This window comes from Lissotriton vulgaris, chromosome 10, assembly GCF_964263255.1.
Source record: "Lissotriton vulgaris chromosome 10, aLisVul1.2, whole genome shotgun sequence".
Taxonomy (NCBI): Eukaryota; Metazoa; Chordata; class Amphibia; order Caudata; family Salamandridae; genus Lissotriton; species Lissotriton vulgaris.
The window spans coordinates 320,575,387-320,601,098 of record NC_141698.1 but is presented as its reverse complement, the minus strand read 5'-3'; the positions used below and the strand labels follow the sequence as shown (position 1 = coordinate 320,601,098).

The following is a 25,712-nucleotide window of genomic DNA, read 5'->3' as shown; positions in this document are numbered from 1 at the left end:
GTGGCTAGGAGATCTAGCCATTTGATTTCTTCCAAAATGATATCCCATTCCATTGAAATGGGGTGTTTCCGTAGCCCTCGCGCCTCTTCGCGTCTGAGTGCCGCACTTTCGGCGCTGCCCCACTGAACTACCTCATCTCGCCATGCTTGTGGTGAAGGGCTCCTAGGGGATTTCTATTGCATAGTAATTGCTCTAATGGACAAAATAAATGCAAGGTCCAAGAAACGTAATTGGACCTTTTAGTACGCTTGCGCAGACCCAATAAACATTCCAGTATATTGTCTGTAATTGTGAGGTGTTTTATCTCCCCAAGGGTATTCTGGATCTTTCCCCAGTAATCACGTAGGTTTGGGCAAGCCCACATCATATGGATGAAGCCCGCCTCCTCCGCCTTGCATCGTAGACAGCAGTTTTGGGCTTCAGGGAACATGCGCTGTATTCTCTTTAGGGTCAAGTAAGATCTATGTAGAATCATAGTTTGAATAAATTTAAGTTTAGCATTACGGGAGACACGTTTGGGGTGCTCTAATATACTCTCCCATGCTTTATTTGTGAGTTCCGTGTCTGTGGTCTCTGCCCATTTCGTGCGGAGGTCCGTGAGGACCAGGAAGCTTGTGCTCAAATGCCTGTATATAGCCATTTGACAAGGTGGCCACCCCACCCCATATAGTAAAGCAGATGGACTAGTTCATGCTGCGGAGGCTGGTTGCGTTGAGGCGCCCATGTCGCCCTAATGTAGTGTGCAATCGTTGCATGTAGCAAATAAAGGTGGTCTAGTGCGCCTGTAACTTGCTCGAATGAGTCGTGGTCTAATAGAGTGACATACCCGAACAGGGATCCACCCTCCTCCACCCAAGCCCCTACCCAAGCATGCAGTCTAGTCATCGTGAGCCTGCCCCGTGAGCGGTATTCCTAGTAATGGGATATTTTTCGCGTACAGGATGATGCCTGAGGTATAGTGTAGGGCCTTTTTCCAACAGTGTAGTGCAGTTTTTAATAGAGGGGGTCCATCCAGAGGTATTTTTATTTTAGGGAGCAATAGATTGTGTAGGGTTCCGCGTTCCAGGTCACGAGCAGTATATCCTATTTCTGGTAGGTTCCTACCTGCCGTCCAGTAAGACAGCGACAGGAGCTGACATACATAGTAATATGCCCGGAAATCGGGAACCCCAGGTCCTCCCCTGTGTGACGCCAATTGCAGCTTCCTGAGGCTAACCCTTTTTCTTCCCTTCCCCCAAATAAGCCTCAGCAGGAGCGTGTCAAGAGTACGAAAGGTTGATTGCGGCACCAGCAGGGGCAGATTAACAAAGAAATGTAGAAGGCGAGGCAACATTACCATATTAGAGATGCCAATCCGCCCCATTACTGATAATGGCAAAGATGTCCAGAAAGATATGCTGGAACGTATAGCAGAAATGGCCTTCATTAGATTCCCCTCCAGTTGATCCACCTATGTCCTATATTTGTGAATTCCTAAATATTTTAATGTAGTATGTGCTACAGGTAGCTTGTATGTGCCAAATTGGAGGGTATCTGGGCGCGGTCCCTCCTGGAAATAAATGGCATCACATTTTCCTGCGTTAATAGCCAAGCCTGATATTCTCTCAAAGGTGGAGAAAACATCAGGAAGGGGTTCTGCCCTAGCCGTCAAATCCTGCAGGTATATGAGGATGTCAACTGCGTATATTGAGGTTAAGTGTGTGGTGCCATCGATTGGTATCCCCAGAAGTTCGGACGACTGTCTCAGGGCTATGGCAAGTGGCTCAAACGCCAGAACAAACAAAAGGGGGAGAGTGGGCACCCCTGTTGTGTACCCCTGTGTGTACCATATTCGAGGGAGATGTGCCCTGGCTGTGGGATTAATGTACAGGAGACGTACCCATTGGAGATAATCCAGGGGAGGCCAAAACGCAGCAGGGCCGCAAACATGTATCCCCATGTTATAGAGTCAAAGGCCTGACGCAAGCCCAGTGCCAGGCATCCTGCATTATTGTATTCTGCAGGGGTGGCCATCATGATATGATGAAGTCTCCTAGTGTTTAGAGAAGTGCTGCGTGCAGGGAGGAACCCACATTGGTCCCGATGTATAAGGGTGGTGAGGGCCGGTAATAACTGATTGGCGAGGGCCTTGCTTAGGATTTTATATTCAGTTGCTAATAAGGACAAAGAATAAGTCGGTGCCAACTCGTCCTGGCTTGGGGAGGGATACTACTGGAGCTTGCATAGTGGATTGTGGCAAGCGGCCAGTGTCCCAGGCCATCTTATAGAGTTCCTCCAGTTTAGGGACTGGGATGTCTGAGTATGTTGCATAGAATTCAATGGGCAGGCCATCAAGACCAGGGGCCTTGTTACGGTTTAGACTGTTGATTGCAGCTCTTATTTCATGTTGGTTGATAGGTCCTGTGAGACTTTTTCGTGTATCCTCTGTGATTTCAGGGAATAGCAGGTCTTTAAAGAAATCGTCTATTAGTCCATCATTAGTGTTTGCGGGTGCCGCACAGAGGTCGCTAAGGTAAGTACAGAATGCTCATTAACCTCCAGTTGGGTGTGAACTAAGCCCTTTTGAGGTGAGCGTACGCTAGTGATAATAGGCGCTTCCGGGCTGTCCCTCAGTAACCGGGCCAGTAGTGTACCAGACTTATCGGCCTCTGTATGTTTCCGTTGTGTGTAAGCCTGATGGTCTATAAGTCGGAGGGTTTCTAGGGTCTCTGCATGCTTAATGCCAGCCTCTCGTAGGGATTCCCATTTGTCTGAGTCAGTCTCCGCGGCTTGTTCTAAATCTGTCATCAGGGTTTCTATTAATAAGACTTTTATGTGTTTCTTGTCTAGCCCCTACCATGGCGCCAATTGCAGAACCACGCACTGCCACTTTAAGCGCATCCCAATCTATAAGGTTGGAGGAAGCTGTGTTCCAATTTTCAGTTAGATAATTGCTGATGGTGGTAGATATATTGGCCCGGAACGAGGCATCTTCCAAGAGTTGGGCCACAGTTTCCAGGTCGGGACAGGGCTTGGGACTCTACCCCATGTAAGTCCAAGGGGTTATTGTCGGAGAAGGTTTTTGCCAAGTAGGTGAACTGGTGCATATGTGTGGTAATATTGTGGGAGCATAGGAACCTGTCGATTCTGGTGTGGAGCTGGTGGACTGGTGAGTAAAAGGAATATTCCCTATGAGTGGGGTGCAGCCTGCGCCATGCAGCCTGTGCCAAGCATCCTGTAGCCTCCAGCCCTTTATCCATGTGTTTAGAAGCTCAGGATGTTTGCGGGCTCCGGCGCTATGCAATGGAAGGTTGGATCTATCTAAGTCCACATCGAGGACAGTGTTGCAGTCACATCCTGGGATCCAGGGAATAGTGTCCCACCCCGCCAGGGCTCTACCCAAGCTCTGAAACAATTTGTCCTGATCAAAATTCAGAGCGTAGACACTTCCCAGGACTACAGGTAGGCCATCTAGGGTGCCCCTTAACAGAACATATCGGCCCTGATCGTCTGTACGGCGATCTAATTCCATAAACGGAACCACGTGGCGAATCCATATAGTTGCCCCTCTAGCAAAGGCTGAATAGTTAGTAGTAAATACATGACCTCTCCATTTTTTACGGGTCTTCATTGCCTCTGACTCCATCAGGTGTGATTCCTGGAGGAAGACGATGTGTGCCTTCTACCTAAGGAGGTAAGCATGGACTCTGTGTCGCTTATGCACTGCCCGAGCCCTTTCACATTCCAGGTCCGCAGGTTATATGATCCTAAGGTGGCGTTAGTGCATGGCATTGGTGTATATTATGAACTATGCTCCTTACAGTTCGCAGCCACTTAGGCACAGACCAGGAATTTCCCTCCCCTAGAAAACTAAACATCCTCAGCGCAGCCATTAAACGTAAATGTGCCAAACAAATAATTATAACATACAAATTCCATAAAATGGTGCATTTGCTTTTCAGGGGGTCGTTGCTGCCAACCATACTACAACTTGCATGGCTTCAGAGCTCCGGTAGCTCTACAGAGAGTCTGGGGGTGGGGGGGATTTTAACATATCTATCTAAGCAGATCGTGAATAGAATTGCCTAAAGTATTAGTATAGGGTCAAGGCACGGCATCAATGGGAACACCTGGCGTCATCTAAGAGTCAGTATCAGGTGTAATGTGCAATGGCTACTTATATACACAATAGAAGTAAAATATAGCATTTTGTAGTATACTGCAGCAATTGAATATACAACATAACCATTAGTGAACCGGTTTACAGTAAAACAGGATACTGGTTGACCTGGCGTACTCTTCATGTTGCTTAATCGTCCCAGCCGGCATATTTATACAGTGTAAGAAGTCAAATCTTTACAAGTCAGTTATCAAGTATGTCATCCACAGTTTGCGGCGTCACTGAGGGGAACAGAGTGATGCTGTGGTCCGAGTCGGATTGAATGGTGCTGTCCTGTGAATCCGTCACTATCTTGGGAGTATCCTCGCGAAATGATCCAGCCACCGCCAGCGCCACCGCTCTGCCTGTCATTCTTTGAGCTTGAGTCGGACCAGGTTTTGTAAGGTTCTTCGGACCACGGCCATATCCACAGGCTTGCGGCTGTTGAGTCTTTACAGGACTATGTCTTACAGAGCCCGATGACTTATCCTGACTCAGTTCCAGGCCCATCACCAATAGCCATTCTTCCACATCATTGTCGCTGTCAAAGAAGTAGGTTTTCCTGTCGGTATAATTTTTAGTCTGGCCGGGAACAGGAGGGAGTATTTAAGCTGTGCCGCCCATAACTTTTTCTTGACTGTTTGGAAAGAGGTCCGTTGGCGCTGAACCATTATGGTGTAATACGGGTCGAGAGAGATCTGCTGATTTTATAACTGGATTTGCGTTTTCTCTCTCGCTTTATGTAAAAGCAAGTCTCGATCTCTATAATTCAGTATTTTGATGATTAAGGGACGGGGTGGCGCTCCGGTCTTTGGTGTCCAATTTGGAATCCGATGTGCTCTCTCCATTCAGAAATATGGGGATAAGCCGTCTTGGGCTACATGATCTCGGAACCAAGCTTCCATAAAGTCTGCTGGTTTAGCGCCCTCGCAGCGCTCCAGAAGGCCAATGACTCGTATATTGTTCCCTCGATTTCGGCCTTCTGCATCCTTCATCCGGTCCTGAAGGCCATTTACTTGGTGTCGCAGCTGTTTTATTTGCGTAGCATGCTCTGAGAGTTGGGGGTCCATGCTAGTCAGGGTCTTCTCGTGTACCCGAACTGTGTCGGCGAGTTTTCCGTGATCTTCTCTCAGGAGGGTGAGGCCGTTCGTAAGGGCTCCGATTTGCTGTTCCATTATTTTCCTAGAGTCTCGAATATCCTAGAGTATCAGGTCCAATTTATCTGAAGGGATCTCGGCTGACCCAGGGGTGGAGGCTCCCGGTGTTGGGTCTCTAGTATTGGGTTTGGGGACTCCGGGGGGCCACCCGCATTCAGGCCGCTGTCTAACACCTTTCCTTTGAGTCTGCCCATCTTGGTTGCCGATCAGTCGCAAGTGTTGTGGCGGTGTACAAAGTGGTGATATAGGTATACTGTCGCCACCTAACACAGTTCAGGCCCAGCAGTGCCGTCCCACAGTGCGAGGGAAGGAGTCCAACCAGATAACCCCACACGTCGCAGAGACACAACCTCTGCGCTCACACCCCAGCAATTAGATTAATATGGGCCGACGTGTAGTACATCAAGATGCCAACTCCTCTCACTGTTCCAGGCAATTTATTAGGAAGTAGGAGTGGGGGGAGGGGAACGGTAACCCCGCACCATCTCCCTCACAGCAGGGCCCAGCCGCAACGCACTGATCCCTACTGAACCCCCCAATCAGCATCTCTTCTCTAAGTGTAGGCAGGTTCCAGGTCCGCGGGGTGTGTTATTAACTGTTACACCCTGCAGCCACCATCTCGCTCCGCTCCCGCTGCGCTCCGATGTCCACCACCCTCGGGAGGGGCCAATTCCAGGGAACCCGCTGTCGTCACTGGTGCGCGCAGGGCCCACTACCGGCCACCAACCCTACTCGTCGGGGTCCCTCCACTGTGCCTTCCCCTGTGTCTCAATGGCTCCGTAGGCACAAGGGGGTCCGCAGCGCCCCACTCAGAAAGTGGCCCACCCAGCCAGACACCGCCGCACGCCCGATGCCACCAGTCTCCTTTCGTGTCCAGCCGGAGCACTCAATTGTCCGGACCGCTCCCCTCAATCAGCAGGTATCGGTGCGACCGGAATGGAGGGGGTGGAGAAAGCCCGCACTCGGCTCAGCCCCTGCGGCAAGGCACCCGCCCGAGGGCAGTGGGGTATAAGGCAAGAACCCCATAAGACACAAAAAAACAAAACTCTGAAGAAGGAAAAGCGGGCCCATCAACTGTATCACAAGAAAAACACAGTGACCGGCTAAATTCACAATCATGAACTTGGCTTTAAAGCCGGGTGGTAGTCCATCCCCATTCAGTGGTGTAACGCAAAATGATGCCCCCCCCTTCAAAATATGAAGAGGAGCCCTTGGGATCCCATATATAACATGTGGCCCCTGGAGTTGCCCCCCCTCCCCCCGGCACCGCAATTGATATTACCATTTCCCAGAAATCCTGAAAAAAGTCCTCAGAAGTTTGACACATGCATGCACACTAAGTACCGAAGTAAATGTAAGACAGCCATTGGCGTGATAAATGCGTCTGTCTATTTCCCAGTGTATAAAATCCTAGAACCAATTGAGACCATGTTCAATAATCAGGCAATCAACAACCAATTAAATGTGAGAGCTAGGCTCCTCGTGTCATGAAGCACAGAGCACCTGACATTTCAGCCACTGTCAATTACATGTTCTTCTGTACAATAACTTACCTCCAGATATCTGTCATTTCCGTTGGAACCAATTCCCCTTCTTCGTTTTCAATGGTAGCAAACCCGCCAATGGCGTAAAGCGTGCCCTTCATGCTGACAAGGCTGAGGGAACTGCGCTCTTGGGGGAACTCGGGGAATGCTTCCCACCTGGTGAAAGAAGTTTGCACATGTTACGCATATCTAGCACAGCAGCCATTTTACAGATATCTTTCTTTGTATGTGTCAATTCTGAGTCAAGTGTGTCAAATTAGCCTGACCTGAAAGGGATGTGGGTCCTTCTGTTTGAATTTCACTTTGAGAAAAGTTGGACTAAATCCTTACTGTAGCAACAAAAGGGACCCACTTCTAAAGGACTCACCTTAGACCCTACAACCCCTCAGAAAATTTCTTCCATAACAGATTGAGTTCATTGTCCCTGCTCACCACTCTACAGAGCTGTTGTGCTAGTTTACTGATCTTACAGCTGCCAGGCAGATGTTTTCTGTGAGAACACACTGTCCATTTTTCGCTAAGGGGAAGACTGGAATAGAAACAAGATATTTGACTGTTATTTCCGAGAATACGTCTCTTTCCATGGAGAGGTTAAGTACAACTAAGAGCACCCAACCCATGGCTAAGAAACTACCAACTTGTAACAGATAGCACCATACTAGAAGTCAAGACACCATTAAACTGCCGACTAAAAGCTGCAAGAAGGCAACAACCATGAGACAGGTATTCATCATTCACGTACCCAGGATAGGGAATAGCAACCTCATGGTCGTAAGTCCTTCTTAGGCCCCCTGAAATACAGGAAAAACCTAAGACACATCTTTTCAAGAAACACTATACCCAAATACACTAAAACCTAATAGCCAGATACCACCAGTAAATATTTGTTTCACTCCTTTGACACCAGCCGTTTTAAGAGCCCATTGCTTCCCAGCTAGGTTTATTATATATAAATATCTATACATAGTCCATATTCTGTCTCCTTCTCTGACACTCTCACTTAGCTACCTTCACCTCTGCTTTCCTGCTTTCACGAAAGCCTACAGTCTCAACAGTGCCTGCTACAAGTTATTCTGAGGAAAAGGCAGACTGGCCTTGAATTTAAACTGGATATTCATCCAGCAGGTCAATGACTCTGAAAGGCCAGAAGAGTTCGAGTAGAGTCAGTCACACTGACTCTTCCCAAGCCTTGACAGCCTTTCAGATTCAATGTCCTGCAAGAGAGAGCTGCATATTAATGTGTACACCATTTCAGTGCTGCTACAAGGCCTTACACCTGAACCAATAGCCGGGCACTATATACCTCTTCCCAGTCAGCACACAATAGAAATGTCACAAGAAGGTGGACTTGCACTTTTATCAAAGATATGTAGGCTCAGATTTACAAAAAAATCACGCAACGAAGCACAGCAAATAAAGTTCCTGCGTTGCCTTATGTGAACGGGAGACAGAAAACAGCGCCATACTACTAATATGTAGAGCTCTTTTGCTTTATTCCCTGAGCTGGCGCAAGTTTGACTGACATGCGCCAACAAAAGGCAACCTTGCGTCATACTGCTAGGGTGTCTGCGTTGTGGTAAGCATTGTTGTTGTACAGGAAGGGGTCCCTTCTAGTAAAACAAACTATGCGTAAGCGCATTTTCCACTCCATATGTGTATTGTATAATGCAGCACACATGCACTGAGAGAAAAACAAGGAGAAATGAAAACATTTCTCCACTCTGTTTGCCTCAAGGAGGCGTAGGATTTGGATGCAAATCCCTGACTAAAACTCTTTGGGCTACATTTACAATAGAATGGCGCAGCGTGGTGTTGCAAGCAATTTTGCTGTGCTTCGCTACGTCATTCTAAAAGTGCAGGAATGCACAGTATTTACTAAAATACGGTGCATTCCTGTAATGACCCCTGCATCGGAGCTAAAAAAAACAGCCTAGCGCCAATGCTGGCACCCTTGCGTCATGTTGCATGGGTGCCTCTAATTCAGGGATGATTTGTTTTTGTGCAGGAAGGAACACCTTTCTGCACATAATCAATCAATGGAAGCGATGTCCTACTTCTATGTGTGCTGCAGAAAAGAGGAGGAGAAAAAAGGATATTTCCCGTTGTTGCGCCTACCTACCGACACCCCTGGGGTGGTGTTGGAATCTGACGCATTCCAAGGTTTATGATTCCTAGTAAATTTGGGAATGCTCCAGATTTCATGGGTGTTGCATGGGAACACCCACAGCAACACCCATGGAACGCCCCTTTCACGCAGTGTTCTGCTTGAAAGGGGCACATATATATAAGGCCATGAAAAAACGCATAAAGTCACTTTGCATGGCCTTGAAAATATGCTGTGGCACATTGCGCCACCGGAGAGTCAAAAAAGTGATGCTCCAGCGGCGCAAAAGTGCCGCTAGTGCCCAGTAAATGAGGCCCTTTGTAGATAGGGATTTGCATCGAACCCCATTGATGGTTTCCTGGGAACGGCCATGGAACGCCCCTTTGACCAAAATAATGCAAATCAGAGCATTTTGCAGCTTTGTGTTACTTTTGATTACCCTCCACTGCAAATCGCGATTCGCATTAAATTATAAATACCAACTCTACACTATGCATTGGATTTGCATTGAAAAATTAACACAAACCCAACACAATGTTTGTAAATCTGGGCCCAAATCTCTGTATAAATACACAGATATAGCGCTATGGTTTGCTGCAGGGTGTACCTACTTATTGGTTGCAATGTTGTAGGACTCGACCGTGCCTGTGAGGCCTGTGTCCGTGACGCCAGCTGCCACGATGATCTTGCCCTGGTGCAGGGTAGCACCGAAGAGAGAGCGGGCGGTTTTCATGGGTGCCAGCTCTTTCCACTCAAACTTCTTTGGGTTGTAGACGTACATCTTCTTTAAGCATTTCCTGAGCAGGGAGAGTAAAATTCAGTTAAGGTCACACGTGAAACAAACCCATTACTGCCTTCACATATCCTGCACCAGTCACTTCATCCAATGCGACTAATCTCACTCTTCCTATGGCTAGTCACAAGCCTAAAAGCCACACTTACTGCTGTCACCTCCATTAAAGCTGCTTGCATGGTGCACATTGACAGCAGAAAGCAGAAAATACTTGAAAACCTCCCCAAAAGAGGCACTTTACAATATCTACGAATGACGTCAATGCATGAATTATGAGTGAAGTAACAACCAATCATGATTGTCATCCCACCCCCTTGAACAGCCTAACAAACACTATGGCTGACTTCTCACCATATATGGAAGGGTATGCGACATTTACAACGCAACCGTTACAACGCCGTTCCATTACGACGCGGTCATAACAACGAAAGTTGTTACAACAAATTGCGCTGGGGGGCGCTCAAGGATAGAAAATCATTTATTTACTATCCCAACACCTTCCCTACTATCCACGGGGACTGGTGTTGGAATAGTAAATACATTTTTTTTAATTTGCGCCCCCCCAACGCAAGTCGTTGTAACGACTTGCGTTGTTACGACCGCGTTGTAATGGAACGCGTTGTAAAAGTGTGCGTCGTAATGAAGTACATCCATATGGAAGCCTTTGCAATGCTGATGAATGTCCCCCTGCCTTCTTATGACAGTATTACAACTCAGAACACCCCTGGTAGTCTTAACAACCCAAAATAATGTTGTCACAACCAGTAACATTCCCTTCTTAATACAACAAACACATTATATCTCTAGTAAGTAAATAAGTGACTATATTGATCAATAATAAAAACGTTCAATAAATACTAATACTATGGTAAAAAACTGTTTGGCTTATAAGTCCAATAAATCCACATTCAGATACCTAAAAGGTCATAAAAAAATATTTTTTTCCTACAAATATCCACTTCTGTCAAATCCACGTTAAAATGTAAACTTATCGATGCAGTCAATTGTTCGCGTTAAAGTGTTTTCGATCCAAGCAGAATTAAGAATTGTGTCCAGAGTTAAGAGGACCAGGGTCATGTACGGTGTAAAACTACTGATGAAAGTACCATTTATATCCAAGTCATTCCTTCTTCATGACTGGCAGTTCCCATGATGATACAATAGGACTTTCCTCACTCTAGCTTTCACCCAACCCATGCACCACTCCCAACATTTTTGCTGCTGTGAACTTAGTGACGTGTATCAGAGAGAAAGGTTGTACTCACTTGTCAGCTCCTTTCCCACCAATGACGTAGACGAGATCATCTTGTGAAATTACTGCATGTCCGTAGACCTCGTAAGGAATGGGGTCTGACTCTCCCCATTTAAAGGACCTGTGTGCGGGAGCGGAAAAATTCCCAAAAGATTAACTGAGTATGCGTATCAAAGCTGCTGTGTCAGCAATAAGTGACGACGAAGATGCATTACTGTCATTCAAAGTATATTAGAGACCAACAACATTACACAGCTCAGCTGGTGAGGGATATTGTGTTTTGCATGAAAGGCGCGGAAGAGCCAACATGGGCCCACACCTCCACAACTCCCTCACATCCCACCAAATGTATCTTTTAATGGATACTGTGTCTGTAAGTCAGTCAGTCAGATGTTTCTGCTGCAGATGATCATGTCCTAAAAGTATTGTGTATGTTTTTAATGTTTTCATCAGATTTTTTGTAGTGTACTTTTATGGTTTTAATTAACTGAATAAAGTGATTTTGACTGATAATTGGATACTGTGACTGATTATCTGCTTCAACTTGACAAATTGTGTGGCCAGCTCGAGTTGTTTTGAGTTTGTCTACTGCTCTAATCGTTATGAGGGAATTAGTTTCATATTGTCAAATGGTGATACAGTCATCAAATGTCTTTGTTCCATCAGATTGCAGTTTATGAGTTTGGCGTAGAATTTTCTTATTCTCTCTTAAACATATTTACAAAATAGTCACAAATAAAAAGCCACATCAGTGAATATGTTCCAATTTTTTTTCACATAACAGTAAAAACATTGGGGCATATTAACAAGCCCCTTATGGCCGCGTTATCGTCACTTTTCTGCCGATAACGCAGTGATATCTACATCGCCCTATTATCAAGGCAGCGTTAAGACAAATAACGTGGCTTAAAGCCACGTTAATTGACTTAACACTGCCTTGATAATAGGGCCCCTTTCACGATAAACTCATCATGAAAGGGGGCGTGCAGTGGGTGTTGCGGTGGGCGTTCCACCACAACACCCATTCACTTTGACGCTGCCACCTATTATCAAGCTTTGCGATAATAGGTGGCAGCACCGAAGGTCAGACCTGTTCTTAAGGTGGCGAAACGAGGAGAAAGGCTTCATTTCTCCTCGTTTTTGCTTTTTCCATGTGTGCTGCCCTGTGCATTACTTACCTGAAATATTAACTTTTTGGAACAGCCCACACTATAGATATGCGCTGTTTGCACTAACAATGATTAACATGTGGCTTTATACTTACAAATTTCACAAGAGGAAAAGAAGTCCCTTGCCCGCCACGACCTCAGAGCTCCAAAGCAGCTCTCTGCAGAGCTTCTGTGTGACACCGAGATAATGAGACCAGAGACACTTGGCATTACCTGCTGGATAGTGCTCAGCACTGGAAGCGTCTGCAGCATTCTCTGGTGCAGACCACTGCTGAGACTGTACTAGAATCACTGAACCGGGAAGCCGCTGGTGAGGTCGGAGGCACTGGTATGGCTTCTGCACACTGAAGGTGACTGCAGCTGTAGAAGGCTTGCTATAAAGTCATTTCTTCCCACAAAAATATATTGACACTCCAGGCTCAAAACAGGATATTCCAGAAGGCAGGGCTTCTTACTGGACCATGCATCTCCACCACCCCAAGATGTGCTGTAGCCCCCGCATTCAACCAGCCTGATAGGCACATCAAGGGACAGAACAAAACTTCTCAGATAGGGCAGTCCTTCTTGCTGAAGTGTGTGACTATCCCCTTTGACTGTCTTGGACCTCTCCCTTTGGTTGCTTATTCATACCTGAAGAGACAGAATGAAGGGCACACCTTTCCTCATAAGAAGGCTCTAAGTGCTACAGTATGTAGTTGTTAGAAATGGGGTCTCTAGTTGGCAATGCTTAGCACCTTTGTACAAGTAGGGAGCCTTGCTTCTAGTCAGGGTAAGGGAGTTACACTATTAGACAACCCCTGCTCACCCCCTTGGGAGCTTCACGAGCAAACAGGCTTATCTCAGAGGCAGTGTGTAAAGTATTTGTGCACATATACAGTAATACAGTGAAAACACTACAAATACACACCACACCAGTTAAGAAAAATAGGAAATCTATATCTAAACCAAAAAAGTATCAAAAAGACAAAATTCCACCATACATATATCAAGATATCATCAAAAATAGGTTATTCACAAAAATAAAGCTTGTAGCAACAAATAGCTCCACCTGGGGCTATTACGACGTTGTGACAGATGAAAATCCCAAAGTACGGCGCCAACTGGGGGGTGCGGCATTGGGCTCAGAGTCACACGGACCCGAAAGAACAGTACCTTGGCAATCGATGAAAGCAAAGACTGTGCACGGCGTCGGGGAGGTGATGCTTCATTGGCGCAGAGCGTCATCGGTTCCGTACGACCACAGGGGAGGTGAAGCATCAGTTCCTTACTGGAATTAAGGGGAGGTAAGGCGTTGGTTCCTTACTGTTGACGGGGAGGTGAAGTCGCTGTTGCGTCGAGGTGTCGGTTCCTTCGGAAAATGCAAAGGGCTGATGGATTCGGGAGGTCACCCACGTTGGGTAAAGGCTGCACGATGAAGCACTGGCGTCGGTGAGTTTAGGGCTGCTGCACGAGTCAGGCGGTGTGTTGTGAGCATTAAGAGTGGTACCCTTGGCTCCGTTGCAGTTAGCAGCCTCGCTGACGGCATCAGAGTCAGTACAGTGTGGCTTCGGAAGGCGTTGGGGCCGCGGGGCAAGTTAGGGTGGTGCGTCATGCACTTCACGAGCGGGGCCCAAAACCTTGTTGCAGGTTGCAGCATGGGTCACTGGCGTCGGTGTTGCTATTTCTGTCTGTGACAGCTGAAACAGCAGTTCCAGGTGCAAGAGGACAAAGTAAACAAAGTCTTCTGTGTCCCTGAGACTTTAGAACAGGAGGCAAGCTCTACATTAAACCCTTAGAGATCTTCTTAAAGCAGGATACACAGCACAGTTCAGTCTTTGTCCTCTCCTTGCCAGAACCAGCCACTGCAGGCCAACCCCACAGAGCACAGGGGCAGTACTTCTCCTACAGCTTTCCCAGCTTTTCTCCTTGACAAGAGGTTCTTCTTGAGTCCAGAAGTAATTTAAAGTCTTGGGGTCTGGGCACCAATATTTATACCACATGTTCCTTTGTTCTCTTGTAGCAGAGAGTCTCTTAGCTCAATCCACACCAGCTCTGTCCTCTCTGGTCCAGCTACCTGGCAGGGGGTGGAGACGGAATTGTGCACAGGAGACAGAGCCAATTCAGGTGCAATGAAATCTCCTCCCACTACTCTAAATGCAGCCCAGGTCTATTCAGCTCAGCTCTGAATCACCCAGGGAAGGCAGGACACACCTCCATATCCCCTCCCACCAGTGGCTGTCTACAGTGAATGTACATCCCCTGCTCCTGTCACTCCACAAGTCAATGCACAACTCAGCAGAGGCACATAGGATGGCTAAGCAAGAAAAAGCCTACTTTCTAACTGTGGCATTTTCAAAAACACAATTTACAAACCATCTTTACTAAAATATATGTTATTAAATTCAGAGTTTAGAGAGCTTAAACTCCATTTCCCTATCTTGTCCCAAAGGAAAGTTATACTTGTAAGATGTTACAAATAAACTCCCATGATACCCTATGGGACAGATAGCCTTTCAATAATGAAAAACAAAATACTCAATATCTCACTATCAGGGCATGTCACAACTTTCACATGCACTGCACCCTGCCCTGGGGGGTAACCTTGGCCTACCTGAGGGGTGTCTTACATGTAAGAAAAGGCGGGGATAGGGCCTGGCCAGTGGGGACACTGGCAAAGTCAACATGGCGCTTTAAAACTGCACGCAGGCAGAACAGTGACAGGCCTCCGTGCACCCTTTGAAAGGCTGTTTGTGTGGGTCACACAATCAGTGATGCAGGCCCACTAGCAGCATTTGATTTACAGGCCCTGGGCACACCCATTGCACTATGCTAGGGACTTAGTAGTAAATCAAATAAGCCACTATGGAAACACCAATCCACAAACACAATTTACATAGGGAGCACTTGCACTTTGGCACTGATCAGCAGTGGCAAAGTGCCCAAAGCATCTAGACCAGCAAAAACATAATCCAGCACACAGCAAAAATACAGGATGCAGAGGCAGAAAGACAGGGAAAACCATGCCAAAGATGCCAGGGCTAACAAGGGTTGCCTCCAACTGTAAGGTGGGGGGAACTACCCACCCTCCTGGTAGTTCTCATCACTAAGGCGGAAGGATCTGGATAGGCCATCAGCATCGGCGTGTTCTGTGCCAGGGTGGTGCTCCGCCATAAAGTCCAGCCCTTGTAGGGAAATGGACCTCCTCAACAGCTTTGAGTTCTCACCCCTCATCTACATCAACCATTTGAGGGGCCTGTGGTCGGTCTGAACCCGGAAGTGAGTTCCAAACAAGTAGGGCCTCAGCTTCTTCAGCGCCCAGACCACAGCAAAAGTCGTATGCTCAATCGCTCTCCACCTCTGTTCCCGGGAAAGTAACCTCCTACTAATGAAGGCTACAGATTGGTCTAGGCCCTCCTCATTTAGTTGTGAGATACCTGCCCCCACACCATTTCCTGAAGAATCACTCTGCACAATGAACTCCTGTGAGAAGTTGGGTGCCTTGGGCACCAGCACTTTGCACATGACAGGCATCAGTCCAGATACTTTCCTGGGTTTCTTCATGGAAGTCAGCTCCGGTAAAGGGGCAACAATGGGGCCATATCCCTTGACAAATCTCCTGTAATAACCGGTGAGACCTAAAAAGGCTCTCACTCCAGTCTGAGTATTGAGGGGGTTCCGAAGCCAGAATGGTGTGAATCTTAGGTTATAGGGGCACCAACTGGCGGTTTCTTACCTAGTGTCCTAAGTACACCACTGATCCCTGCCCGATCTGGCACTTACTGGGCTTGATTTGAGGCCAGCCCTTTGCAGTGCCTTCAACACTTCCCAGGGGTGTTGCAGATGTCCTTCCCAAGTGGAACTGAACACTGCCATGTCATCCAGGTAGGTGGTGCTGAAATCCTCCATTCCAGCCAACACCTGGTTAACCAACCTCTGAAGGGTAGAAGGGGCATTCTTCAACACAGAGGGCATCACCCGGAACTGGTAGTGCCCCGCTGCGGTTGAGAACGCAGACCTCTCCTTGGCCTCATCAGCCAAGGCAATCTGCCTGTACCCAAATGCTAAGTCAAACGTGCTGAGGTACTTGGCAAATCCCAACGATCTATGAGCTCATTGGCTCTGGGGATGGGATGGGCATCAGTCTTCGTGACATAATTGAGCCCTCTGTAGGCCACAGACAACCAGAGTTCTGGGGTGGCACCGGGTGCAGCAGCCTTTGGGACCAAGAAAACTGGGCTGGCCCAAGGGCTGTTTGAGGGCTCAATCACCCCTAGTGCAAACATCTTGGACCCTGTTATTCAACCTATACATTTTAATATGAGGACTGTTCCCAGTGTCCACATCATAGACACACCACTGGGTGATACCTGGGGTTAGGGAAAACAGAGTGGCCCCGGACATATTGTTTGTGGTCAAGGGCAACACATTTTCATGTGTGTTTTGTCCTTGGAACAAGTAGGCCCAACCCCCTGCAGCACAAACCCTTTGGCTGCCAGTTTGCAGTGCCACAATATGGATCAGGAAAGGGCACTTTCTGCAGTTAAGATCATATTTTTGTCCATATTTTAATGCTGTTCAAACTTTAATTTAAGGTATTTAATTGAAAGCCTTTATTATTAGGGTAAGCCCTCTAAGTAAATGTTGTAAACTCTGACTGCACTACTGACAGTGGTTCCAGTGAAAAATGTGTACATACGTTTTCAAAGTTTAGCAACACGAGGCTCTGCAAATGGTCCCAGAATGCTTTCTGATTTGATGCAAATATTTGCAGAAGCTGGAAAGCAAGATTGATGATTTTTTGCTTTCAAAATAAAATGTCAATAAAGAAATGATAGCTGCAACAAATGATAGGCGGAATGCTGAATGATTCAAACATTCCTCCCCAGTCCAGAGATCTGGCTTAAATCCATCCTTCTTTAACCCAGTCTAGGGGAGAATGTTTGAATCATTCAGCATTCCACACATCATTTGTTGCAGTTACACTTTTCGCCCTAAGTGGGATGGGTATGCCCAGACATGGGTCCGTTGCTCACTGTGCCACTGGGTTCGAGCTAGCCTGGCTGATGAAGGGTGACATACCCCGAAACCGGTCCCAGGATGCTTGTTTCCGGTCCAGGGAGGACCTTCCTTGGTAGTTCGGTCTGGACTGTTCCCATGAGGCACAGGCTCAAGACAGATTTGCATATGGCTAGCTCCAACCTGGGGTGGCATAGTGGGCAAAAGAACAATGGATTTAACCCAGATCTCTTGACTGGGGGAGAATGGTTGAATCATTCAGCATTCCATCCATCATTTGTTGCAGTTACACTTTTCGCCCTAAGTGGGACATGGATCCCTTGCTCACTATGCCACTGGATTCAAGCTAGCCTGGCTGATGAAGGGTGACATACTCCGAAACCGGTCCCAGGATGCTTGTTTCCAGTCCAGGGAGGACCTGGCTTGGCAGTTCAGTCTGGACTGTTACAATGAGGCACAGGGTCAAGACTGATTTGCCTATGGCTGGGTCCAACCTGGGGTGGCGGTGTGGTCAAAAGAACAATGGACTTAACCCAGAGCTCTTGACTAAGAGAGAATGTTTGAATCATTCAGTATTCCGTCCATCATTTGTTGCAGACAACAAAATTATAGCTGGAAAAAAAACATTTAGCTAAACTATAGTAAAATTTCAGGTACCATTTCTTTGCAGCATCATTTAGTAACATGTGTTGATGCATGCTAGTATTTCCCAAAAATATTCCTAATTGAAAATTAATGTAACCGGTTTCAATAATATTATGGGAAACAAAAATAGACAAGCATTGGCAAAGCCAGTAGGTCTGAAATTGGTGGTCAGCGTTTTAGTTTTTTTAACGTGTGACTTGTTTTGGTATGGTTTTTGTAAAACCTTATAGGTGTGGGAGTTACTGGGCCCTAACCATTATAACAAACATTGCCAAAAGCAAAAATTGTTTGGGGTCTCAAAAACACAGACTGCCACTATAGTTACTGGCATTGAACAAAACTACTTTGTGTTATGATATGCTCCTTGTGAAAGAGCAGAATGCTGTCACTCACAGTGAAGCCAGCCGATACAGAGAGAGAGAGAGAGAGAGAGAGAAAGAGCGACAGAATTTTAATAAACCCAAAAGTTCATGGTCAACGCCAGACCAAATTAGGGGCCCAATTATTGAACAAAGTTTCAAAAGAGTGCCCACGGTATATGTCCTTGCATTAAGTGCAGCTATACAGCTTTCGTGAATTCCCAAGAATTTACAGAAGTAGGGCAAGAAATAGTACTCCTAGAAAATAACTGTGAACTGCATTTTAGCATGAGCAAATGTGCATGTGTAGATTTGCTCATGCGAAAATCTGAGTGTTTGCAAGTTTACTTTCCTTCCAACCAGTTTTTTCACAACTCTGGACGAAGGTTTACGTCTGCTATCGAAGGGAGTAAATTTCCAACATTTCTCAGTATGGGAAAAGATTAGAGAAGAGTTGTTGAAAACCCTTAAAACATGCAAGCGAGTAGGTTTACCCAGACTAAAAAGGGCATTCTAACCCTGGAACTATTGCTTACCACTACCTCCAGCCCCAGCATGAAGCTCTGCGGAAATGTGGCAGCATAAGGGGATTGAAAGTATTCAAACACTACTATAGTATGAGCCTTGGCATAATCAGAGAGGCTATAACTGAGCTCTTATATAATGAGATTGCAGCCATAATTTGTCACAGCACTACATGGCACCAAAGGGACAAGTGGATTTTGTTACAGGTTAATTAGATTTATGAAGCAACCTGCCCCATGGACAAGTAGATATGCTCTTACATTCCACACCCCTGTTGTATAACACCTCTCTGGGAACCCCACACGAGAAAAGATCCCCATCAACGCCTGGCTCACCACAGGGGCCCTCGTGGTCCTGAGAGGGATAGCCTCGGGGTACCGGGTGGCTTGGTCCACCAAGACCAGGATGAACCTGTTGCCCATGGCTGTCTTGGGGTCCAGTGGTCCCAAATGTCAATACTGACCCTCTCAAAGTGTGTGGTGACTACAGGAAAAGGTTGGCGAGATGCCATGCACTTACTCCCACTCTTACCACTTGCCTTACAAGTCTGGGGCAAGACCTACAATGAGTATCAGAGTTCTTAAGCATTTGGGGCCAAAAGAAGTGAAGGTACCTTGGGCCTACCTGAGGGGTGTCTTACATGTAAGAAAGGGGAAGGCTAGGGCCTACCAAGTGAGCTCACTGGCCAGGTCAACATGGCAGTTTAAAACTGCGCGCAGACACTACCGTGGCAGGTCTGAGAACCACAATCAGTGCTGCAGGACCACTAGCAGCTTTTGATTTATAGGCCCTGGGCACGCACATTGCACTGTACTAGGGACTTACTAGTAAATCAAATAAGGCAACTATAGAAACACCAATCCATAAACACAATTTACATAGGAAGCACTTGCACTTAAGCACCCCCCCACACCCAGCGCCTTGAGACCCTCACGGGTGAGTAGTGCGCTCTACAAATGTTCTGATTGATTGATTGATTGAGCAGCAGTGGCAAAGTGCCCAAAGCATCTAGACCAGCAAAAACGAAATCCAGTACACAGCAATAATACAGGAGGCTGAGACAAAAAGACATGGGAAACCATGCCAAGGATGCCAGGTCTAACAGTAGTCCCACTGGAAATTGAGGCATGGGATAACAACCATAGGTCAACCTGGAGAGAAATCCACCAGGTCTAACCTGCTGGAGTTTGTCTATGTAAAAAGGCTGAGGGGCATATTAACAACACGTAGCGATAGTTATCGCTAAACGCGCTTAGTGCAATTTTTCCTATCGCCGGCTATTGCTGGATTTTATCGCCATGATAGCGCTGTAGTAACAACGCTTTGCGCATTGGCGATATAAAATCCAGCAATAGCGCCGAAAAGCAGGATTATCGCAGGAAATCCAGCGATATGACATCAGCGATAGGGAAATCCTTGCTGATAGGCCATGGTGCACTTAGCCCATCAATCCACCTCACATGGAAGAGATGGCTAAGTCAGAATTTTTGCAGGAGTCAAATCCTGAGATAAAGGGGGCTTAGCGTGCCTTTTCCTCTCGCATCGCGGGTCAGGCACAGCCTTGTTAATATGGCGATGCAGAGTTAGCGAGTGTTTTCCATTTAGTTTTGCTAAGGTACGTCTACTTTGCATGTCATTAGTGATAATAATCATTGACATGCAAAGTGGAGTAAAAAGGGCTGCTAACTCAAAGAAACACGCGTTAGTATGTCCTTGATAATTGAGCAGAAAAAAATTTGCCGATTTTCAGCCCTAAAATGGCTACTAAAGCGGCGAAATTGGGCTTGATAATATGACCCCTGGAATTTTAGAATATCATGCAGCAAAAGGTGCAGGAGCACCAATTATTTCCTATTTCCTTTTCTATTCTATTTTAATTACATTCCCACTATATTACTGCATCCCGGTTTTATCGATAACCATGAACATGTCTTTCTTTGAGCTACCTGCTGTGAACAACATGAACGGAAACTGCGGCTACAAATTTCAAATCGTTGAAGAGCTTTGAGAGCTAGTAATAAATCCCAAATATTTGTTAAGATTTACATAAAATGTGAAGATTAACTTATTGTTGGCGTAAACAATGTGAAATTATATAAAATAAAAATTTTCTCGTACAATAAAAGCAAAATCACTCGTGAATGCACTCAAATCACATCACATTCCAATTGAAAACAAAGGAAAATCCTAGGAGCAAGAATAATTAAATGAGCCGTTCTTCACGAGAAACACTAGTGCTTCTTATACAATAAAATCCAAGCTTTTGACTGTTTCAGCGTTATTTTCATGTTTGCAGTTCTAGGCTACTTTTAAAACGATAAAGGTTGTCAGCCATTTGCCAGTTACTCCCACTTACAGCTATTGATATTACATTGTTAGAGAGCATTCAACAAACATATTCAACAGTACGGTTCAGATTTACTAAGCCCTTTCTTTCGCAAGGTGACACAAGGCAATGCAACGGCATAAGTGATATGTACTAGGCCACACGAAGCCACCTTGCATGACTCTGTGGCTTAGTAAAGCCATTGGGCAATATTAACAAGGAAGTGATGCAGCAAGGCACCACAAGCCATTGGCTGTGCTGCACTGTGTCACTTTCAAAGCACAGGGATGCGTCATATGTACAACAATATGTTGCATTCCTGTGACTTCCCCTGCGCTGGCGCACAATTGGCTGCCATGCTCAAATGCTGGCACCCCTGCACCATAGTGCAAGGGTGCCTGCGCTTTAGGGGAGATTGTTTTTGCAAAGGAAGGGACACCTTCCTGCACAAAAACGATTAAGTGAGGTGATTTCTTCGTTCTATATGTGCCGCAGAATAGAGCACGCATAGAAGGAGGAAACTACGAGGAGGAATATAAGTATTTCTCCTTGTTGCGCTTCCTTACGCCTTATCTGGGGAGTCATAGGCTTCTGAAACATTCCCATAATTTTGGGAATAAAGCAGAATCGATGGGTGTTGCGTAGGAACACCCACAGCAACACCCAAGGCATGCCCCTTTCACGCAACTTAACAATGCAATATGTTTTACTGTTGAGTGGCTAGACAAGTTATGGAAGGCTCATGGTCCAAAATTTACTCTGAATTGCAACAGTGGGGAGATAAGGGCCTCCTCAGCCAAGGTAAATATCAGTTTTTAAAGAAAAAGCATCCAGTTAGTCCTGTATTTTACTTGATACCGAAAACACACAAAAATAAAGATAACCTCCCCAGGACACCTGATTATCTCTACCATTGGTAGCTGTTTGGAAAATGTGCCCAAATATGTCGACCATTTTCTGAACAAGTTTAAGAGCCTCCCGTCTCATGCACAAGACACTGGTGATTTTTTACAGAGGGTGTATGATCTTCCCTGGCAGGAAGACTACATCCTGCTACAGCTGACGTTACTTCACCATATACAAGTTTTTGACACAAAGACCGTAAGCGAGCAGCGAGTCATTTTTTGGGCACTAGACCTCTGAAACAATGGCACTATACTAAAATGCTGTTAGCAGTGATTGAGTTGTGTCTGACAAGCAACTTTTCCCTGTTTAATGGTGAAGTTTTTCAACAACTATGGGGGACTATGATGGGCATCTGCTTCTCTCTAGCTATGCGCATTCGCATATGCACTGATGGGAGGAGCAGGTGGTCCATGCAGAATATCATGTGGAATAGGAGGAACATGTCATCCACTGGAGTCGAATCGTTGTTCGTCGTTCTTTTCTGGAAGGGTAGAGAGGAGTGTGCATGATCAGTTCTGGGGAGAATTGATGTTAATGACCTCAATTTACACTTCACCAGTAATCTATGTAAAACTGAGGTGAACATTCTTGATCTTACTGTGTATTTGGAATGAAAGTGGCTAGAAACAAAACTGTTTAGTAAACCGACGGCTGGGAACACCTTGCTACATGCAACAAGCTTTCATCCCGGCAATTTAATAGAGAGCGAATCATACAGTGAAAAGCTAGAGGAAGAGAAGGCAGTGAATGACCTGGAAGATAGGTACAAAGCTAGGGGATATATGGAAGATTGTATTCAGAGGGCCATCTCCAAAGCAAAGTCCAAACCCAGAGAAGTGATCCTTTTTAACAGGAAGGCTAGTCAGAGACAAAATACATTATAGTCTTACCACCACCTACAATACACAGGAGGTGGCTATCAGAGCCATTATGAACTAATATTGGCACCTTATTAGGAATGATCCAATACTCAGGGAGGTAGACCCATGCAGGCTAGGCATTACTTTCAGGAGAGCTATGTCAACGAGACAAGACCTGTTGGACAGCAGTCCTGAGAGTAAAAAAGAGATTAAAAACACCTAGCTGACAGTGAGAAAAGGGTTTCAAAAGTGTGGGAGGTGCAAAGCTTTACATCACGGGAAAAACACAACACAATACATTTCTCCCCTAATATTACGTACTGAATGCATTAAGGGACAGTACAAGTGCAAGACTGAGTAGGCTATTTACATGTTAAAATGCCCATGCTGATTGGCCTATATTGGAAGTACAATACTGTCAGTTCTCAAAAGAATTCTACAACGTCTTAGATCCATCAAAAATCGAGCTCAGGGTTACCCTGTAGCAAGGCACTTTGACGAATATCACAATGGGAACACAGATGGATGGTCTTACATATTTTTTGTGGTGGATGCGGTTCCCAAAAATGTGTGAGGAGGCAACAGGTTAAAGAAGTTGGGGGAACTAGAGCCAAGATACATTGTTGAATTGAACACCAAGACTCCAGGGGGTCTCAACATTGAAGAGGATTTATGTATGCATCTATAGATGGCTCATAAGATGCTGTGTGTCAATTTATCTCCCACTTGGAACCACGCTGCAGGAGCGACGATATTCCCTTCTCTCTACCCCCACACAAACTGCAGGCCACGATATAAATACCAATGTACTCTACAGCCTGGGCCAGGAGAGAGGGAAGAGTAAAAAATAATAATCCCCGGGAGGAGGAAGGCTTCGGGGGCCCAGGTAGTCTCCTGATTAATCTCATGTACTTCCTTTAGCACACAATGTATCTCGTTCCCTGCAGAGGAGAAACAAACAGAAAGGAGCACTTATAAATATCACCTCCGGGTCTGTCTCTCTAAGCACATACAACACCCAGTACCAAACACAACCTCTACCCTCCTTCTTACCCGTTGTGGATTTCAGCAGGGCTGCATAGGAGACTCCTTTCCTCACTACAGCGAGGAAGCCTTCAAAACGGAACACCACTCCAATATAGTGTACCTTGCTCCTAAGTACACGTTAGGGGAAAAAAAGTCCTTGGACTAAAAAAACCCTGTTTTCAATTCTGTAGAGCCGAATTAACTCTCCACACTTCTCGCTTCCCGAAAAAACCCGTGGCCACAAAGGTAACTAAAGAGAAACGTAAAAAAATCGCCGGTTCGTAAGTAGAACCAAAAGTCTTACACAAAAACGCAGAGTGTAACACAACACCCGGAAATGACCACACCGGCAAGAAGACAATGTTCGTGCGCAGCCGCGCACATGAATCCAAATCCTTATCGGTAGCAAGTTACGTCACTTGCAGAGTCCCAATCACCCACGTCGGTAATCCAATCCCCGTTTTCAGGGAAAAAAGGTACTTTGAACGTCAGAACGAAGCCTCGCTCTGACTCTCGATACTGTCCCAGGTAGCACAAACACGAACTCAGCAAAATTCCCCAGAGCACGGTCCACTGATAGATAACGTGACCGAGAGTAAACCAAGCACCGACTGCCTGGCGTCCGGTCATTAAATGCAATCACATGGGTAATGAGGGGAGGAGGGTTTTCAAAATCATGTGCATAGAGAGAGGACTATTCGCAACCCATTCTAATTCCCAACAGTACCTCCCCTCAAAGGCCTCCCAACCGGACGGGGCTTAGAAGGGTGGCGTAAATGAAAAAGCCTCACTAATCTAGGAGCATGAACCCCACTCGCTGCCTCCCATGTACGATCCTCAGGGGGATATCCCTTCCAGTCTATCAGATACATGAGCTTCCCGTTCCTTCTCCGGGAGTCCAAGATAGCACTAACCTCAAACTCTTCTTCCTCTCCAATCATCACAGGGGGAGGTGGAGGCAAAACCTGAGTGGTAACGACATAGGGTTTCAGAAGGGAGGTATGAAAAACAGGATGGATCCCATACTCATCGGGTAACCCCAACTTCATTGCCACAGGGTTGACTACCTTGAGTACAGGAAAAGGACCCACAAACCTAGGCTGTAATTTACGGGACCCCCCTATTCTCAAGTTCTTGGTGGAAAGCCACACCTTATCCCCCACCCGATAAGAAGGAGCAGGGGCCCTATGTTTATCTGCCTGCTTCTTCATGTCCACCTTGGCCTTTTCTAGATGTTCCACCGCTGTATTCCAAATCTGAACCAAAGAGAGACCTAAGGCAGTCACAGCAGGCACCTGGCCAGAAGGCTGAAAAGGGATCGCTCGAGGGTGGAACCCCATGGAACAAAAGAAAGGGGTCATTCCTACCGCTGAATGCACACTGTTGTTATAGGCGAATTCAGCAAGCGGAAGAGCCACAACCCAATTACAAGCCAATGAAGTTCCCAGACACCTCAAATACTGCTCCATGGTCTGATTAGTGCGCTCCGTCTGCCCATCCGACTGAGGATGATAAGCGGAGGACAGACATAGATTCATTTTCAAAGCAGCACACAATTCCTTCCAAAAATGAGAGATAAATTGAGCCCCTCTATCAGAGACAATGGACAGAGGCAATCCATGCAGGCGTACCACGGAAGACAAGAAGATGGTGGCTAATTCCCCTGCAGTAGGCAACTTAGCCAAGGGTATGAAATGTGCCATCTTAGTGAAGGAATCAACCACTACTAATATGACCGTAAAACCAGACTCCAGAGGTAAGTCAGTCACAAAATCCATACTTATTGTTTGCCAGGGAGCCTTGGGGACCGGCAGAGGATGCAACAATCCTGAGGGTTTGGCATGGGTTAGTTTATTCACAGCACACACCGGACAAGCCTTCACGTACGACTGCACGTCTCTCACCACTGACTC

The 25,712-nt window shown here is 46.3% G+C and overlaps 1 protein-coding gene across 1 annotated transcript in view; it reads right to left on the bottom strand.

Annotated features, from left to right (window-relative positions):
* The window catches only part of KLHL40 (kelch like family member 40), a 67,992-nt gene that overhangs the window by 6,055 nt on the left and 36,225 nt on the right, over positions 1 to 25,712 (bottom strand). The window contains exons 3-5 of the mRNA XM_086941091.1: positions 11,002 to 11,109; positions 9,555 to 9,740; positions 6,849 to 6,995 (exon numbers count right to left, since the gene is read on the bottom strand). Coding sequence (XP_086797217.1) covers positions 6,849 to 6,995; positions 9,555 to 9,740; positions 11,002 to 11,109 — 441 coding nt within the window. The remainder of the gene's footprint in view (positions 1 to 6,848; positions 6,996 to 9,554; positions 9,741 to 11,001; positions 11,110 to 25,712) is intronic.